The sequence below is a fragment of the Rhopilema esculentum genome, chromosome 16 (genome assembly GCF_057945365.1).
Source record: "Rhopilema esculentum isolate cy_ngs chromosome 16, ASM5794536v1, whole genome shotgun sequence".
Lineage (NCBI taxonomy): Eukaryota > Metazoa > Cnidaria > Scyphozoa > Rhizostomeae > Rhizostomatidae > Rhopilema > Rhopilema esculentum.
In genome coordinates this window covers 1,962,873-1,979,828 of record NC_142830.1, presented here as the reverse complement: position 1 = coordinate 1,979,828, position 16,956 = coordinate 1,962,873, and the positions used below count along the sequence as shown (strand labels likewise).

At 36.7% G+C, this 16,956-nt stretch overlaps 1 protein-coding gene across 1 annotated transcript; it reads right to left on the bottom strand.

Moving 5' to 3' along the window:
- Positions 1 to 2,617: 2,617 nt before the first annotated feature.
- Positions 2,618 to 6,906, bottom strand: LOC148958208 (ADP-ribosylation factor 1-like 2). Its single transcript, XM_089113238.1, has 4 exons — positions 6,593 to 6,906; positions 4,733 to 4,843; positions 3,987 to 4,111; positions 2,618 to 3,105 (listed from the first exon to the last, which is right to left on the bottom strand). Exons 1-4 carry the CDS (start codon positions 6,738 to 6,740, stop codon positions 2,944 to 2,946), a joined length of 546 nt encoding a protein of 181 aa, XP_088969364.1. The 5' UTR covers positions 6,741 to 6,906; the 3' UTR covers positions 2,618 to 2,943.
- Between the last annotated feature and the right edge of the window lie 10,050 nt (positions 6,907 to 16,956).

The window sequence follows — 16,956 nt, the reverse complement described above, 5'->3', positions numbered from 1 at the left end:
TCCAGTTGTCTGGAAAATTTCCCCTATTTAAGCAAATTTCACGATATATAGATAGGGCGCAAAAATCGACTTGGCCACCCCAGGGAAAACATAACCACCCCGCCACTGGTGGCCGGTTAAAATTCTGAGCCAGTCCGTCACTGCTTCTCGAATTATAGTGAACAGCAGTGGCGGATTTAGGGGGGGGGGAAGGCAACTAGGGGCAGTTGCCCCTCCCTCAACGAGTTGAAGCAAGTCTGGCACCCCTTTTTGAAAATTGTGCGCCCCTTTTGAAGAATGAGAATCAGATGAGAAAAGTTCTTGGACCGATAGGTTAATTTGCTTCAACGATTACTTCAAAGTTATGTTGTTTATTCTGAAAAGGTATCTGAAATTGTTGCATACAGCGTACTCTCGTAACCAATATTTGAAAATTTTTAAGCGCCCCAATTACCAACTGCCCCTCCTTCAAATTTGCTCTGGATCCGCCCGTGGTGAACAGAATCCACAGAACCGCACTGGTGTGTATTTATGTTTCAGCAAGGGCTGACAATCTTTTCGGACATGGCGACGTAGGACACCTTTTCTTTGGAAAAATTCTAGCTCGTTGATATCTTTCGATGAGTTTTCAGTTGAGTGGCTCGAAATTTGTTTTAAAATTTTGAAGTTAATGTGTTCTGTTCTCTGCTCATAGCTCTGTGTAAGCTTGATATATTCAAAATAAACGCGTCATTCACTGTTATGAATTTCTTTCTTGTTAAAAAGCCTGCCTCATCGTCGTATGATTCTTGGTCGAGTTTGCAAAGCCCAGCCCAGTCGATATCCACAGCTACGTGGCTGCGTAATTTATTATAAATTTTGTTTTTAGCCATAGGGGCCAGGGGAACACACATAAAGGCCTGAAAGGGGGTCCAGTCACGGTCAAAGAGGGCCAGGGCAAGAAGGCTAAAAATAACTCTCAAATGGTAGTCTTTTTTACAATAACCCCAAATGGTAGCATAAGAATAGCAATCTCAGCTAGGCAGTTAATTCACAGTACCCCCCATGAGATAGCAACTACTCAAAATACCAAAAGTGGTAGTGTTATTTCCCTAAATTGGTCCATTTGGTAGCCATCGGGTAAAACCCTCAAACCAACCGGACCCCACTGTTAGGCCTTTATGGGAGTACCCACTTGGCATAGGGGGTGCTCTCTCCTCGACAAGTTTACCTATTGAGAAGGCACCTCCCTTTAATTTGATTTAGTATATAATCATATCTAGTGGTATTTTTTACACCATTCTTATTGTCAGCAATTATGTTTATATCCACAAAAATGCTGTGGCTTTTCCCATTTCTTAGAACCTTTCTTGCCCAGTGGCGTACCCAGGGCTGTAGCAGCGAGGGGGGGTCTGGGGCGCACCCCCCAGAATTTTTTGGACCACGCCCTTCAAACACTCGCAAATACGGGAAAACGCCATTTTTGCAAATTTCCCCCATTATTTGATTCATGTTAGTTGCGGTAAATAGCAAAGCATTTTACAATTGTTATTGACACAAGCATACAGTATACTACGCCCCCCCCCCCCCAATGAGTTTCACAACGTTTTTGGACAAATCTTGAGACAAACCATATTTTAGAAAAGTGGGGGGGGGGTCCAGACCCCTCCATTCCCTCCCCCTTGGGTACGCCACTGTTCTTGCCAGAGGCTCGCCAGAACATGCTCAATTGCCTTTCAAATGATATTTTTCCAAGTCTCCCAAGCTTTAGTTTCATTGTCCGCTTGGTTGAAATAGAAATAGCATTGGTGTATACCCTTCATTACAAAGCATCAAGTATGGGTTGCAAGGAAGGAGTGTTGCAGGAGCATGCAGAGTTTAATACTCTTGAATCTAGGGTGATTGGCAAATTTTTATGCATGCAAAGGGTAGATACCTAGGATAGTTTTTTGGCCGGTGTATATCTTAAAGTCTTTAGCAAAAATTCCAGATACTTGTCCTGAAATAGTCACAATACTTGCACTTTGGAGAATGACAGATGTGGAATTGTTGAAGATTTTAACATTTTTTTCTTTGTTGAAACTTACTTCTGACGGCGTATACTTTATATAATTTGGTCAATTCTTGTTCAATTTAGAACAGAAACTTTTCATTGAAATAAAAACAGTGTATTTTCTACTGTCATCTGTACAGACATGATTTGAAATCAACCACTGTATGTCAAGTCTTACCAAACAACATATGGTATCTTTGATGAGGAAAAGTTGTGAGTAACTGTGCAAAGAGACCCCTACTTCACACAAATGTCATGGTAAACTATATTATATTTAATTTGCTACTGATATATTGTATTATAAATATAATAATCACGCAAAAATGATTAGCTTTATTTGAGAATGGAACAAGGTGAGGATAATATCTAATTTTAAAATATGTTCTGCATTTAGCAACAAGTCTCAACATTTCAGACTGCCATACAGCACTGCATTGTTACCAAATCAAACCTTATGAAAATGTCAGTGAAAAAATTAATATTACAAGAATTAGCACTTCAGTAAGATTTGGACTTGTAACCAAAAATTATAATGCAAAAGAAATACCAGATCAATCCTGAATAAATACCAGATCAATTCAGAAATGAAAAAACAGAAAATAAAAATCAAGGAAAACTGCATTATATATCAAATATTCATCATAACAATCAAATAATATTGCAAGTAAACCGCCTTGAGTATGTGGTCTTTCATGTTAAATTATTTCATTTCTACTTTGGCTAGTTTAGTATAGGTTTTAGTTAAAATGATGCCAATGGATACATTGATAAGAGGTTTGGAGACAAAAGGGCTCATGGATTAAGACTGCAAAGTGCGTCTTGAATAAGATACAAATAAGAAAAAAGATGTATTTACGTATTGGTGAAAATGAAATATCCACATGTTTTCTCAATAACCCTTAGTTACACAGTCTAAAGCTTGTGTCCAGCCTCTACTTAGCATTTTTCAACTGGTTGGAAAGCCAGTCAAGTCCTTCGTAAAGTCCTTCACCATTGGTAGCACATGTTGCTTGGATGTACCAGTTTCTGTTTCTTAAACTGTGCAGGCCTAGCTTTTCAGTGACTTCAGCTGCATTCATGGCATTGGGCAAGTCCTAGAAAAACATTCAACATTAATAGATTGACAGAAAAATAAACAATTGAAATACAGCAACACCTGAAGAGGCTAAAGAACTAACAATGAGGAGGGTAAATTGAATAGGCTTAACCTTACAATTTCAAAGTGTGTTCTATACTTCAAATGGCAGCAAAGGCTTAAATGATAACTCTAAATTCAGGGAAATGATAAACAGTTCTTATATGATTGCAAGGGGAGTGCTGAGGGAGCTGAAGCTATTTGGAAAGGGAGGAGGAATTAAGAAGTGACAGAGGAAAGATCAAGCTTATTTATTTTTGTAGTAAGAGTCTGGGAAACAGGAAGAGGGTAGAGCAATCCAAAGTATATAAGATCTAGAGGTCGTGGGATTGAATTTGTGCATTTGGCAGAGAGTAATGGAAAGGGTGAGCACTGACTATTGCCCATTTCAGACAGCCAGATTTGATATATCTATGCAAATCTTAAACTACAAAATTTTGCTTTTTTGGCTAGACATTTTGGTTCTTTTCTCACTACCAATCATAATATTGCTGAATTAAAATTTTTTTAGCTGTGTTATTTAGACAAGTTGACCATAACAAGGGAAGCAATTTAACAGCCATTTCAATTTGTCTTTAATTTTTTTCAAGCGCAAACTTATCAAGACAACAAATATTGTGCTTCTTTTTAAAATTGTTTTACCAAAACAGGGTCATTTCCAATTTCATTCACCCACTACTTCAAAGCCAAGAAACAAAGAAACAGAATTGTTTATAAATTATTAAGAAATCCTGGCCCAAAACATTTGAAATGTGTTTGATGATAAGGTGATAAGACAAAATGCTTTTCTAAATAGATTAACATAAAATCTGTAATAAACTTTAAAAGTATGGAACCTACCTGTTTGTTTGCAAAAACAAGTAAAACGGCGTCTCTGAGTTCATCTTCATTTAACATTCTGTTAAGTTCTTCTCTTGCTTCGCCTGCTCTTTCCCTATCATTTGAGTCAACAACAAAAATAAGTCCTGCAAAAAAAAGATTCCAAAAAATTAAACGGGCAGTATAATGTAAGAATAACAAAATTGTAAGTGTGGGATAACCATTACTTGAAAAGCAGGTAGGAATTGAAAGATTTTTGTTCTAAGTACTGGAGTTTCTTGATAATTTTTATATCATCACGACATGCTTCCTCAAAACCATTTTCGAAAAAAAGAAGAGGTTAAAAGGCCTGGCCATTAGACATTTAGCAGGGGAGTAGCTCTCTTAGTAATTTTCAGGTGAACTTATCATAGATACATAAAAATAGAAACAAAGGAGAAATTGATTCCAAAGAGGGCAATTTTTTGAACAGTTTGGAAGAGCAATCTGCAGCTCCCTTTGAACATTTGAGGGGAGCCTTGAGGGGAGCAAGAGTTATGGCTCTCCTCAAATGGCCATGCCTGGTGTAATGAATACTTATCAATTGGCATTTAAAGCATTCAGTATTATTTTGCTTATCTTAATGTAACACAGTAGAGATATTGCATTACAGAGAATATCTGTGTGTATAGAACAAATGGTTCTAAGTTTCAATTGCATAGTTTCATGCTTTATCTAATTGTAAGACAATCATCAGTTTTTCAAGATCAAAACATAAGGCCAGTTACCTTGGGTATTCTGGTAGTAATGCCTCCACAGTGGTCGAATTTTGTCTTGGCCACCCACATCCCACACAGTGAAACTGATATTTTTGTACTCCACAGTTTCAACATTGAATCCTAATAGAGATCAATATAAAATATGTTTAAACCTAGAAACAAATATTCAAGAAATGGTTCTACATTGTACCATAGTTTGCAACATCAATTGCTTAATTTATAATAAACTTTTTGCTTCTTGCTGCTTATTAAAAATTTATTTACGGGCTATTTAAATTAATTAATTTAAATTTATTTAAATTATTCTCTGGCAAAAATATTAGCTAGAAGAATTGAAAACCCTCGCTGAATACCCATAGAAATAATAAAAAATGTTATTAATAGAGAAGTTATATATGTTTTTCTTTTAGATATAAAAATGAAAAAAAAACACAAAGATTAATTAAGTTCTGCTCCCCAAAATTTGCAGACATATGCATATGTAAAAACATATATACACATAATTTGTTCAGAAAAAAATTAGTTTTGATAAGAGTTTCTTGGGCTGAAAAGAAATTTACACAGCCTCATGAATGTTGTTGCATTTTTATGGCCACTGCTCTCTAGGATGGTATGAAATCAGAGAAGAATACTGGCCAGTTTAGTTCCCTTCCCAACCCCTTACAGAAAGCCTGAGCAGAACTTGTTGCTTTACCAACCTCTCAAAGAAACTGGGGGCCAACAAAACTGTTTAAATTATAAAAAGTTTAAATTATAGAGATCTGAATTATAGAGGCCTTTGGTAAGGGTTTGTTACAAGATTTTCCATGTACCTGATAAAATTGTTTGAAAGTGTAAAAGTTTACATGAGTTCAAATTATACAGGGTTGACTACTCAAAAGTTTTCTCGGTCTTTCTGAATGTTCATTTTATTGCAACTTTCAGACATTTTACTAATATATTTCCTCTCTGGACAAAAGTCCACATAATTTAATTATATATATGCTCATTTTTTGTAATAAAAAATAAAGATGGGCATTGAGTATTCCAGTTTCTAAATGTTTCAGAAAACTCCAAAACTCATTTTTCCTTAAGGTTTCTCAACTATGGCATCTTCATTTTCAACACTGGGTTGCTACATTTAATTTACAGTTTGGGTGGGGAGGGGTTCATAGCTGCAGAAAATATCAATTGTTTCTTAATTTAGTTGCTGGAGGTGATAAAGTTTAAATTTCTTCTGATTGCCTGGTACTCATTTATTATAAAAAATGCCAAGTTTCAACTGGAGCCTCCACAAATTTCAATCAATAAAACGTCACGTTGCTTTTAGCTAAGAGAAGGAAAAGTTTCATATTTTACCTGAATAAGACAATTTCTTTCACGTCTAACATTACAATAGCCAAAAGAAACAATTTTACCAAAAGATTCGGTATTAGTCGTCAATAACTGTGTATATACTTTAGTGAATTGTTATAAAACTACATCAAAAAATAATTAGCACGTTTTGATAACTCGTCTGACAGGCGACAAGCTTATAAAAAAGGCAAGAACAGCCACTATGTAAAAGTTCACAAATAACGGAAGTTCACAGCGCTCCCGCGGAATCAAAATGTCTTCCTTCGTCTTCGACAGAGAAAACAATTTTTCACAAAACTACATCAAATATGGGCAACTAAGCTAAAAAAATTGATAACAAATTAGGTATCAGAAATTCATTTAAGTAGCCGACCAGCTGCCTCTTAGATATAGCAATTTCTTCCCTACCTAGGCCTTACACGGCAATGCTTCTTCCCAGTTTCTTCATTCTTTTAAACTTCCTGGAACCTCTATTAGTGAAACGATTATAACAAAATCAAGAAGCTCTTAAAAGCTATTTCTTTAATACATTACCTATAGTTGGAATGGTTGTTACTATTTCTCCGAGTTTCAATTTGTACAAAATTGTGGTTTTTCCGGCTGCATCAAGGCCTACCATTAGGATTCTCATCTCCTTCTTGCCGAAAAGGCCACTAAACAACTTTCCAAAGATACCTCCCATCCTTCTCCTGTTGCTTGTTTCAAACTTAAATGTCTTCTTAGTGTGTTCTTCGACTGTTCCGAGCAAGTTTAGGATTGATTAGAAGGCAATCCTACAGGTTTTCTTTCTTTCACTGGGATGACGGCATCTGACTTTACGATGGAAGTCCACGTCAAGAGAAAGGAGTTGGACGTGGAAGGCCCCCTATCATGGAAAATCACAGGAATTCAAATGGAATATGAACGTAAAAATTCAATAAAATTTGCCGAAAAATTATTGCCGAGCTTCAAACTTTATGTCAACTGGGTAATTTTATAATAAAGCTGACGATTATTCCCTTAAAAATGTCTAGATTTTCTCATTTACAAATCAAATCAATGGCAAAGTTTGTTTTTTTCAAAAAGGGAGGATTCAAAGTCTCGTTTTGGCCAGTCATATATGGGGCCTTCTTTAACGCGTGCGCACAATGAAAGGAATGATTGCAATTGACAGCGGCCATTTCTACACTGATCTCATGAAGCCCCGTATGCCGGGGCAAAATATTACCCATTACTGTGTTTCTTGTTGTTCATTCTCGTTGCGTGGCGGTGCTACTTTGGGCCAACGCTAGAATTTTAGAAAATTACCCTCAAATGGTAGTACTTTTTGACAAAACCCCTCAAACGGTAGCATTAAAACCGAAAATATTTCCTTGCTAGCATCCATTTTTGTGCTCTCCTGGTCCTTATTTGACAAATTTCTTCATAATTGATTGTTGTTGTTTCGGGAAAGATAAATCTTGTTCATTATCTATAACAAATCGCAAGCTAAACTGAGCAGTTCAGTTATTATCGAAAATGGGCCATTTGGTAAGACCTTCAAACTGGCTAGACTTTAATGGGAGTACCCCCCTTCGGGGTTGAAGTACCATTTTCAAGCTATATTTTTCTTTGCATGATTTTCAGTAGCACGTTATTTCTATTTTCGTGATACTAAACTACTTTAAATAAGTCAAACCAACTAATCAATCAAGGAATTTCAAATATCATCAAATCGACAGATAATACCGTATATTTTCTTCCCAGTATTTGTAACAAAGTGTATTTGTAAAATTAAGTAGCTGAAAGAGATTGCTGGATAAAAATTATGACAATGGAACAAATAACTTCATTCGTTCATGGAAATACAATAATGAAGACTATCAAAAGGGGAGAAATGAAATGCGTATCAATTTGAAAAATTCCAGAGCAATAGATAGAAAAATGGAAGTTTTCTTGCCTCCCAAGCCAATCTTTTGGATCTTCATTTGGAAACTTTCAGGAGTCGTTTTCAGGAGGAATCGCAGGTGGGAGAATTCTGCACAAGGCTTCGATGACTATTTGTAATGTGCTTTGATAATTGTTTTCAAAAAGGAAGGTTTGAGTCTTTGAGAACATTAAGAGATGGAGACCGTTTTGTTTCTATAGGGATGTCATTCTAGCACTTCCATCCATAGTAGGTTATTGCTCTGAGACCGTATTGATTGGTATTACTCTGAGTAAAAAAGATATCATCCTATCAGCCGATCTTGAACAATAATGATGAACGGACGCCACAAATTTAAAGATATTTTGAAAACATATAGGGGGTATTTTGTGAATAGATTCATACACAAAGCTTAGATGTTCAAGCTGAAAGAAATCAAGAAGCTTCAAGATCTTTTGAATCTTTGAAAAATAGAGCAGGGCCGGCGAAACGTATTTGAAACGGGGGGGGGGGGGCAAATATGAAGGTCTTGAAAGGGCTTAGGTTAAGGTTTCTAGATCTATTTCCTAAGCCAAGCTGTTTCTCGTTGTACAACTTAGACAATGACCGATTTCTTTGATCTTATTTCCCATATTCAAATTTATATATGTCTTCTATGGTAAAGTCATAGCAACCAAGCTAAATCTAAAAGCATATGTAAGGGATTACTGAACACAGTTACTTACAGAATGCTATACCAGTGGCGTGGTGGCAGGGGGGGGCAGGGGGGCCATGGCCCCCCCTGAATGGGGGCGCAAATGGAGACAAGGGGGCGCCAAAATTGTTTGCTTCTAATATTTGGCTAGGAACATCAAAAGTGATCGTACACGGGTAGAACACTTTGCTATACCTTGCTGTGAACAATCTAAAATAACGTGAGATTTTACAATCGAAGCACGTTGCGCTGCCATGACCCAATCAACATTTGTTTCATATGTTTTCGTGTTAACTATGTACGTGACTTCATGTTTAGCACGCCAACTAACGAAGATTTTGCGTATGCCAAAAATGTTGTCTATTAGTTTGTACTCGGAACGTCAAAAAGCCTGAGTGTACGCTAAAGATCTTCGGACCCAAGTACATGGAATGCACCCTGGCAATCAATATAGCAGCTTCTTGTTATTAACATCGATGTGACCATCACCCTTTCTTTCCCAATCCAACGCATGAATCCTCCCCTCCCCAAATTTTTTCTAAAAATCAAAAATCAATGTTTTTCTGAGCATCGTCGAACTGTCTATTCTGAGCGGTGTAGTAATTTGTTAAATTTTAGTCTGGGAGATGCATTTTCAGCCATTTTAGAAGGCTTGATTTCAAAAATTTTCTTCCGCGTCGGACCCAACCATGGTGGGTCCTCCTTTGTCTCTAAACTTGATGCTTAGCCCAACCCCAGATTCAATTTTGTGCCCGCCGCCTCTGTCCGGTTCAATGGTGCGATTCAATGCTTGAAACTTTCAAGTTGTTGAAAAACTACTATTTAATAACTACTAAAGAATAACAAACTTGAACCATGTTTGTATATCATACATCATATATGCGATGACACTAGGCTGATAAACGCGACCATAAGCAGTGGCGAAATGGACAAAGGTTACCTTTAGTTAAAAAAACTAAGGAGCCTGAAACAATAATTTGCTCTACGTTAATTTACTCTGAAGCTGGTATTCTGGATATAATAAACGAGTAGCCTGTATGAAACATCAGTGTAATTGAATAAAATGTGTTTTGATTAGTATTTTAAGTTTTGCCTACCGTATTTCCTTGAAAATAGGCCGACTCTCGAAAATAAGCCAATTCAAAATAGCTTGATATTTTACCGAACCACGAGAAGGTCAAATGTTAGGATTACATAACTTTTCCATTCATATTCGCATTTTTAGTCAAACCTTATTTATGAAATTCTGGATTCAAATTGCAAAAATCGATTTCCCTTCTAGAAACACATGCTTTATATAACCACGATATTCTGTGACGATATATAGATAGGGCGCAAAAATCGACTTGGCCACCCCAGGGAAAACATAGCCACCCCGCTACTGTGCTATACTACATTTATTTCCACTTTTCCCTAAAAATTTCCTTTAGTTCTGCAGAAAAGTGCTTTCGCTTTCGCCCCCCGCTTTCGCCGGCCGTGAAGAGCTGAGAAATTAAAGTTTTCAAAAGCAATTTTTATTATAACCCGTTTCTGTAATAAATACAGTTAAAGAGTATAAGTTTTATATGACCTTAAACTAAAATAAAAAACTTCAAAGGCATTTTAAACAATTAATAGGGTCTTTCTTTCTTTCTTTGACACAAGTTCTTACCTGCTTTTTAGAAAGTTCGTTCAATGATTATCCAACAAACGAATTTCATCGAAAAGAACTCCAAGAAATTTAACATAGCAGGTCGTTTCGAATGAAAGGTTCCCATTTTATGATAATTTGAGAAGAAGTATGAAGGGAAGTCTTAAAAGTAATGAAATTAGTACTATCAATATTCGACAACAAATTTTTTACATCAAATCAAAGTTTTAATTTTTCAATTCTTTATTGGCAGCATTTTGAAGCAGATCAAGATTTTCAGCTTCAATGTAGATATTGACATCATCTGCAAACAGGTAAAAGGCTAATTTTGAGGACTCTGGAATACCGAAAATGCCTAACTGTCCATTGAAGGGGAGAAGGAGGTTATTAATGTCTAAATTTTATCAATCATGCCTGAAAATAAACAGAAATCTGATGTGACGTTTGATATTCAGCTTCATCTGACGTTTGAGTTTGAAACATTGAATTATGTTTTTTACTGATCGCTGTGATAACCTTAGATGAAATTAACTTCGGTTATTGTATTACGTACAAAAATGGGAAATTTATTCACGCGAAATAAAAAAGTTTCGCCTTTGCAAGAGGGGATGAAGACATCCGAATCGAGAAAATCGGGTGATGCTCGATGGTATCTAGGTGCGTTATGCTGCAAGAAGAATGCAGTCACTCCCTACATATCCGCGACTTTAAACAAGAATCTGACCGCAGAACCAAACATGGACCTTCAAGTTGAAGCGCTCTGTGAAGCTGATCTCGATTCATCAGGAGAATTGGCTTTGATTGAGTCGAGAAAGTTTGAATTATCATCCGTTGATGCGAAGCTTTTCAAACTTGACTGCGATGAAGAATCTACTGTGGTCAGAAAGGGAATCGTTCTTAAGAGGAATGAAGAAGGCAAAACACGCGCGGTCGCATTTGATGTTGAGTTGCTGGAAGAAGACAAACTTAATAGACCTCAGTCAAGCTTATCAACGGGCCAGCGAGCGAATGGGCCTAGAAGATTGAGAAACCGATTGCCTGAACTACCTGCACTCACTAAAGAAGACATTCAGAGAAAGTAAGTCCAGAAGAAGTTCTTTCAAATTTTTCATCGATGAACGTTAGGAAACTTACAAATCATCATAGATAATTCTAAAATATTGAAGCTAATTTCCACCTTTTGTAGATTAACACAAGCTGTGAGCAGAAGGGATACTCTCATGAGAGACCGATCAGAGAGGATTCGAGAAAGATCTGCTCTTTCGAAGGAAATGCTTCAAAGACTGGAGGCAGAGAAGCAGCGTTTGCTTAGAGAGAAAATCCAGGAAAAGGAGCGAAAAGCTGCAGAGAAGAAGGAAAGGTTGAGTAGGAGAAAGGAAAGAAAGGCTGCTAGAAGAAGCAGAAAGACGGAAAAGGCGAAGACTAATGCGGTCGAAAGAGAACGACAAAGTTGTGCCAATGCTGAGCAAGCTCTCAGGACAAAGATGAGGGTGGCTGAGGAAAATAAGAAAAAGGTGATGCATGCACAAGAACTGAAGCTGAATGAACACAGATACAAACAAATTCAAGCAAAATTGAAAACGTTGGAAGATGACAGAAAGCCAACATTAGAGAGTGCAAATGAGGGTACTTGCAATGAGGGATTTAAAATCCCTTTGCATTTGCTAAGCAAAGAAAAGAGACTGAAAGCTAGACAATCAGAAGGAAAGGCGGAAAAGGTGAATACACTTTTACACATTTGATTATCTTTGAATATAATAGCTGATTGGGAAACATTAAGAATGAAACTGCATTGAAGTGCTACTGATTGGTGAATTATCCCTTTCTGCCAAAAAAAATCAATCGAGCCCGAAACATTGGTCTCTGTTCTCTTGTATCTAGTGTATATACCTACCTAATCAATTTATATAGTCCTATACCTTTAACCGAAGCAAAAGAGTTGTTCTGTCTTTATACAGATAAAACAACATCTCGGATTGCTTTCTCGGATGAATTTCATCAATTTTCTTGTCCGTAGATTGAATGGTCTAAAGAAGAATCATCAGAGGATGAGATGAACTTTGAAACTTACGTTGACGAATCAAAGCATCCATTTGAAGAGAGCTCAGAGGGTGAAGAGAGCGAAGAGGATCCCTTTTGGAATTAATAGTAGCAAGCAATTATAGCATATTATAACTCATGTGAGTTTAGTAGTGACAAAACTGAACAATGGTCAATTAGAGACAAAAAGAAAAAGTGTGACATAAAGTTGCCGACCTAATCAATTTGAGCTGTCATGAGTCAAAAAGTGTATAAAGTTCCCCTCAAGCTCAGTCAAAATTGTTTTGAAAAATAATGAAAATTAATGGCATCAGTCCTCTTAGAAGATCACAGCGAGAGACAAGCCGTGCCATATTCTACCACAGAAATTCGTCCAAACTGACATTTCAAATGAAGGTGCTTTGAAATAAAAAAATAGAAGAATATGTTGGCTGGCAAGCAGGTGGTGAAAATATAGGGTAATAACCAACAAACACATCAGCTGGAAGAGATTCCCCTTGCAAGTGTGAAAATGAAGCTTAGCTGACGAAACCTATTGATCAACGGCAGCCAGCAGTCCGTGTCAAAGCATGGAGTATTGCTGAGATGTGTTAGAAACGAAGAAGATAGATAGAGCCTACATTAATAGAACCTACATTAAGAGAAATTTTTCAAAGTCATTTGACTTTGAGCTTGTGGTTAATGTCTTGAATGCTTTTGACTTAAAAATGTAACTACAATTTAAAAAATCATTTGTCAAGCTACCTCGAATGCTTTCTGCTGTACAACCTTTTCTAAATATGCGGTTTATATCATTCTTGATTGCTGAAACTGTTTCAAAGGATACTTTGAGGACACAAAGTGGTACGATCAATGGAAAGTCGATCCCATCAGATTTTGTAATATTTCGTATAACTTTGATGCGAAGGCTCAAATGAAATTTCACTGGTTGAAATGAAATTTGTAAATTTATTGACTTATTAGTTTAAGTGTATTCTCCAGGTATTGGAATTTGATTAGCTCGGGCAATAACTGCTTGCACTCTTGCAACATATTCTTAGTTGAACCCTTGCCTTTGAAATCTATATAAACAGAGAAACATAGTCTAGAATAATGCCCTTCCTCAGACCAGTGAAGCAAGTCTGTCAAAATTGTGCTATAAAACATTAAAAACAAGCCAAGTTTTTCATTGACTTTCTTCACTGACAAGTCTTCAAGTGAGCTACACATTGACTTTAAACAAAAACTAATAAGAAATGAGCAATTTTGAAGTATTTCTAGACAGTTGAAGAGTTTCTAGCTCGTAAACCTCGCCCCAACGTTGGAACATTTTCATCGAATAGTTCTGTAGTCTATGACGTAGTTCAGTGACACTCTTTTTTATTAGAACCAGGTAATTTTTGCTGAGGCTCGATATTCCATATTTTGTGCAATTTACCGCAAGTGAATTTGCCGACAAATGATATAATTTGCCGACAAAAGGATGTCTTAACCGACAATTAAGCAAAACCAGAGGACATTTGCCCCCCACCACCCCCACTATTTCTACCACTGTAATAAAGGGTTAGCTAACACTGCAAAGTAAGGAGGTCACAAAACCAAACCAGTTTAAGGGGGCTGAGCTCCCAAAAATTCTTTGACTTTTAACTAGGAGGGCTACCCTGGGGCATAATGCCATCAAAATAACAAGATGGGGGGCTCTTGCACAAAACACTGGAAAACACAATAGCAAGAGTAGAAATCGGCTACTTTTCAGCATTAACAAGGGGTTTTCCCCCTTGAACCCCCTAGCACTGCACCCCTAGGGCTACCCCCTCCCCTGAGCCCCCTTCCATGGCACCCCTGCTGTTTTCTTGATCTAACACCTTGCCATCAAAACTATGTTTAGCCTTATAGGCTTTATAATCTTCATGATGCACTCTAGGTTTCCTCTTAGACTTCTCAGTATGCAGTGACACGAGATAGTAAGGTTTTTGAAAAATCAATCATATTGATGAAAAATTCGTGCTACAGACATTTCAAAGAACAAAAAGTTTCAACATAATACAAAAGCTTATTGAGAAATAAGGATATTGTCCTAAAATAAATTAAGCATTGTGCATAGTTTATCTCTAAGATGTCAAAGAACTTGAGACAGTGAAGTCCCTAACTTGGGGAACGGTTCAGTGAAAAAGCTTCTTTTCAGATTTTCGAACTGTGTATTGCACTCGTTTTCATAAAATCCCAAACCGTCTTCAAACGATCCATGGCGATCAAGGAAATCTCTTGGACCAGCTCAACGGTCTTCTTTTACATAACACGGCTAATCATGTCATCGTGAACATCAAATCTTCGGCTGAGAATCGATTTATCTTGCACTTTTGCCCTTCTTGGCAAGAATTACGGGTCTGCAAAAAACAGGTATAAGATATTATTCTGGATGTTGAAAACACCGTGAAATTGTAAACATCGTGTATCAAGGTTATTATAGACTCTTAAGTCTTAGCCCTTTATTCATGCAAGACATTCCGGTACATAATTGAATATAAAACATTCTTTTTATATAAAACAACGGTCAAAATTTGCTCTAGCAGTTACAGATTGCTTTAATTAAACACAATATTTTGCAAAATATATCATTCTGATCAAAATAGATTTGAAAGAATTGACTAAGACTGAATAAACCCACCGATCGCTTAAGCAGGGTGGACCAGGCAACTTCTCATGCCCCGCAGGACCACAAAGAGACATTGCCATTGCACGTGTTTTCAGATGAAGTTGTTTGGTTTTCGATCCATACTCATGCTGCCTGTCCATGACTTAATGCTAAAATGTAACCAAAGAAATAGTTTATTACTTAGAAAATTTAATTTTCTACACTTAGTAAATTTGATGGTTATTGAAAAAAGGACAAAAATATTGAAAACATGCAAATTATCAATGGTAAGCATACTTATATATAGATATATATTTACAATATTTAGACAAAAGCAAAGAGTACGTGTTAAAGATTTATTTATGAAACGCAAGTCAGTTAGAAAAAGTTCAAGAAAGTTCGTGGTAATGAGTGAAATTGTTTCACAGTAAGCAATGAAGAGACAGTAGACGTTAGAAATACTTAAACATTTGGTCACACAGACACATGAAAAAAGATGAAAAAAGAGAAAAAGTCTTACCGATGCGAAGAAATTTTAAGTTCTTCTTGTTTGTTAGTTAAATAGTATGCCTAACTGCTTTTCCAGTGGTAACAGTGGAACTGAATGCTCACCCATGGAGAATCGCTGATATAATGTTCCGAGGGACTTCCCCTATGCCGAGACCTTATTCGCAAAGGGTCTTTCCCCTCGCATCACATAGCAGCCATTGATGACTCGCACATAGCTACATGCGCACACACCCAACTTATTCAATAGGAGCAGTTAAGCGAAGGGAAAAATACCAATATGCTCCTTTGCATTCGCAATCCCAACGGTACTATGCATGCAGCTAGGCAGTATGCTCAAATGGTAAAATTGCTAAAAAATGATTCGTTCCTTGACAGTTCTTTAATTTTGAACATTGATTTTCCTTACAAATTTTACTGAAGGCTTCAAAATCTTTTTTTAAAACTTACAACTCAAATTTGTCGTATTTTTCTTTCCGAATACAGGGATTAACAGACAGATAACAAATAATTCCTATTTAATATACCGTAGACATAGAAAGATAGAATCATCCCAAGGTTAATCGGAATTTTAGTTCTTAAATTCATTGATGTACAATTATAAGCAAAGGGAAGGTCCCTTTGCAAATCATGAAGAAACAATGTCAAACGTTGATTGTTGGAGGTTAAAATGATTAATCTCGATTTGCAATGGGGCGTACCCTTTGCTCAAAAACATTCTTTATTTGGATGCCAATAATATATTTGCTGCTCAATAAACTAACTGAATAATACAGGTGAAAAGAAAATATGAATTATACAGGTGAACAAAATTTGAAAATCCTTAGAGTGGCGGCTCCAGACTGGGATAAGTGAGGGGGGCAAAAGGTGTGTCAGGGACCACGCCCTTTTGTGGACAACGACCTTTTCCCCTGTTTGAAACAATTTCTTACGGAGGAAACACATCCTGTTTCCCAAGAAATGTTTTTTAAATGTGACGATCTAGATAACGTACACACCCCCCCAGAAGTTTTTTCACCAGGTTTACAAGAATCTCAAGGGTCAGCTTTCTGAAAAAGTGGGGAGGACTAGTCCCCCTCACCCCCCCCCCATGGCTCCGCCACTGTCTAAGGCCTGGTTAGTATTTGAAATGTGTCCTAGAAAATATTGTGCATTCCATGAAATTCTAGTGTGATCATAGCATGATTCAAGAAATGATTGTGATTCATGAGGTCGAAATCTGTGCTTCATTTTATATATCAGAATCAGCTTTGCCACGAAAAATGAAACGAGTTTAAAAAAAAAGCTTTTTTATTTTTAATACATATTTCTCTAGATCATAGCTAGGCGACATCCTATTTTGCGAAGATATATGTTCTGAAAACTATGGAGTCAAGAGGAAATCAGAAATAAGCTATGAACGGCAAGACCGTCTGTAGTTCTTTGAATCTTTTTAAATGTTCTGCAATCATTATCGATCGTGGGACAGTTTTTCTTTGGAACAAATGTGCATAATGACGCTGCATTTCTTTTCTATGACTCTGCAATA

What these genes read in the sequence shown, in the direction of transcription:
- LOC148958208 (XM_089113238.1), bottom strand. Translation starts at nt 6,740, where the DNA reads ATGGGAGGTATCTTTGGAAAGTTGTTTAGTGGCCTTTTCGGCAAGAAG. An exon ending in AACAACCATTCCAACTATAG is followed by an intron (nt 4,844 to 6,592) that starts GTAATGTATTAA and finishes GATCTCTATTAG; the next exon opens with GATTCAATGTTGAAACTGTG. An exon ending in TTACTACCAGAATACCCAAG is followed by an intron (nt 4,112 to 4,732) that starts GTAACTGGCCTT and finishes TTTTTTTTGCAG; the next exon opens with GACTTATTTTTGTTGTTGAC.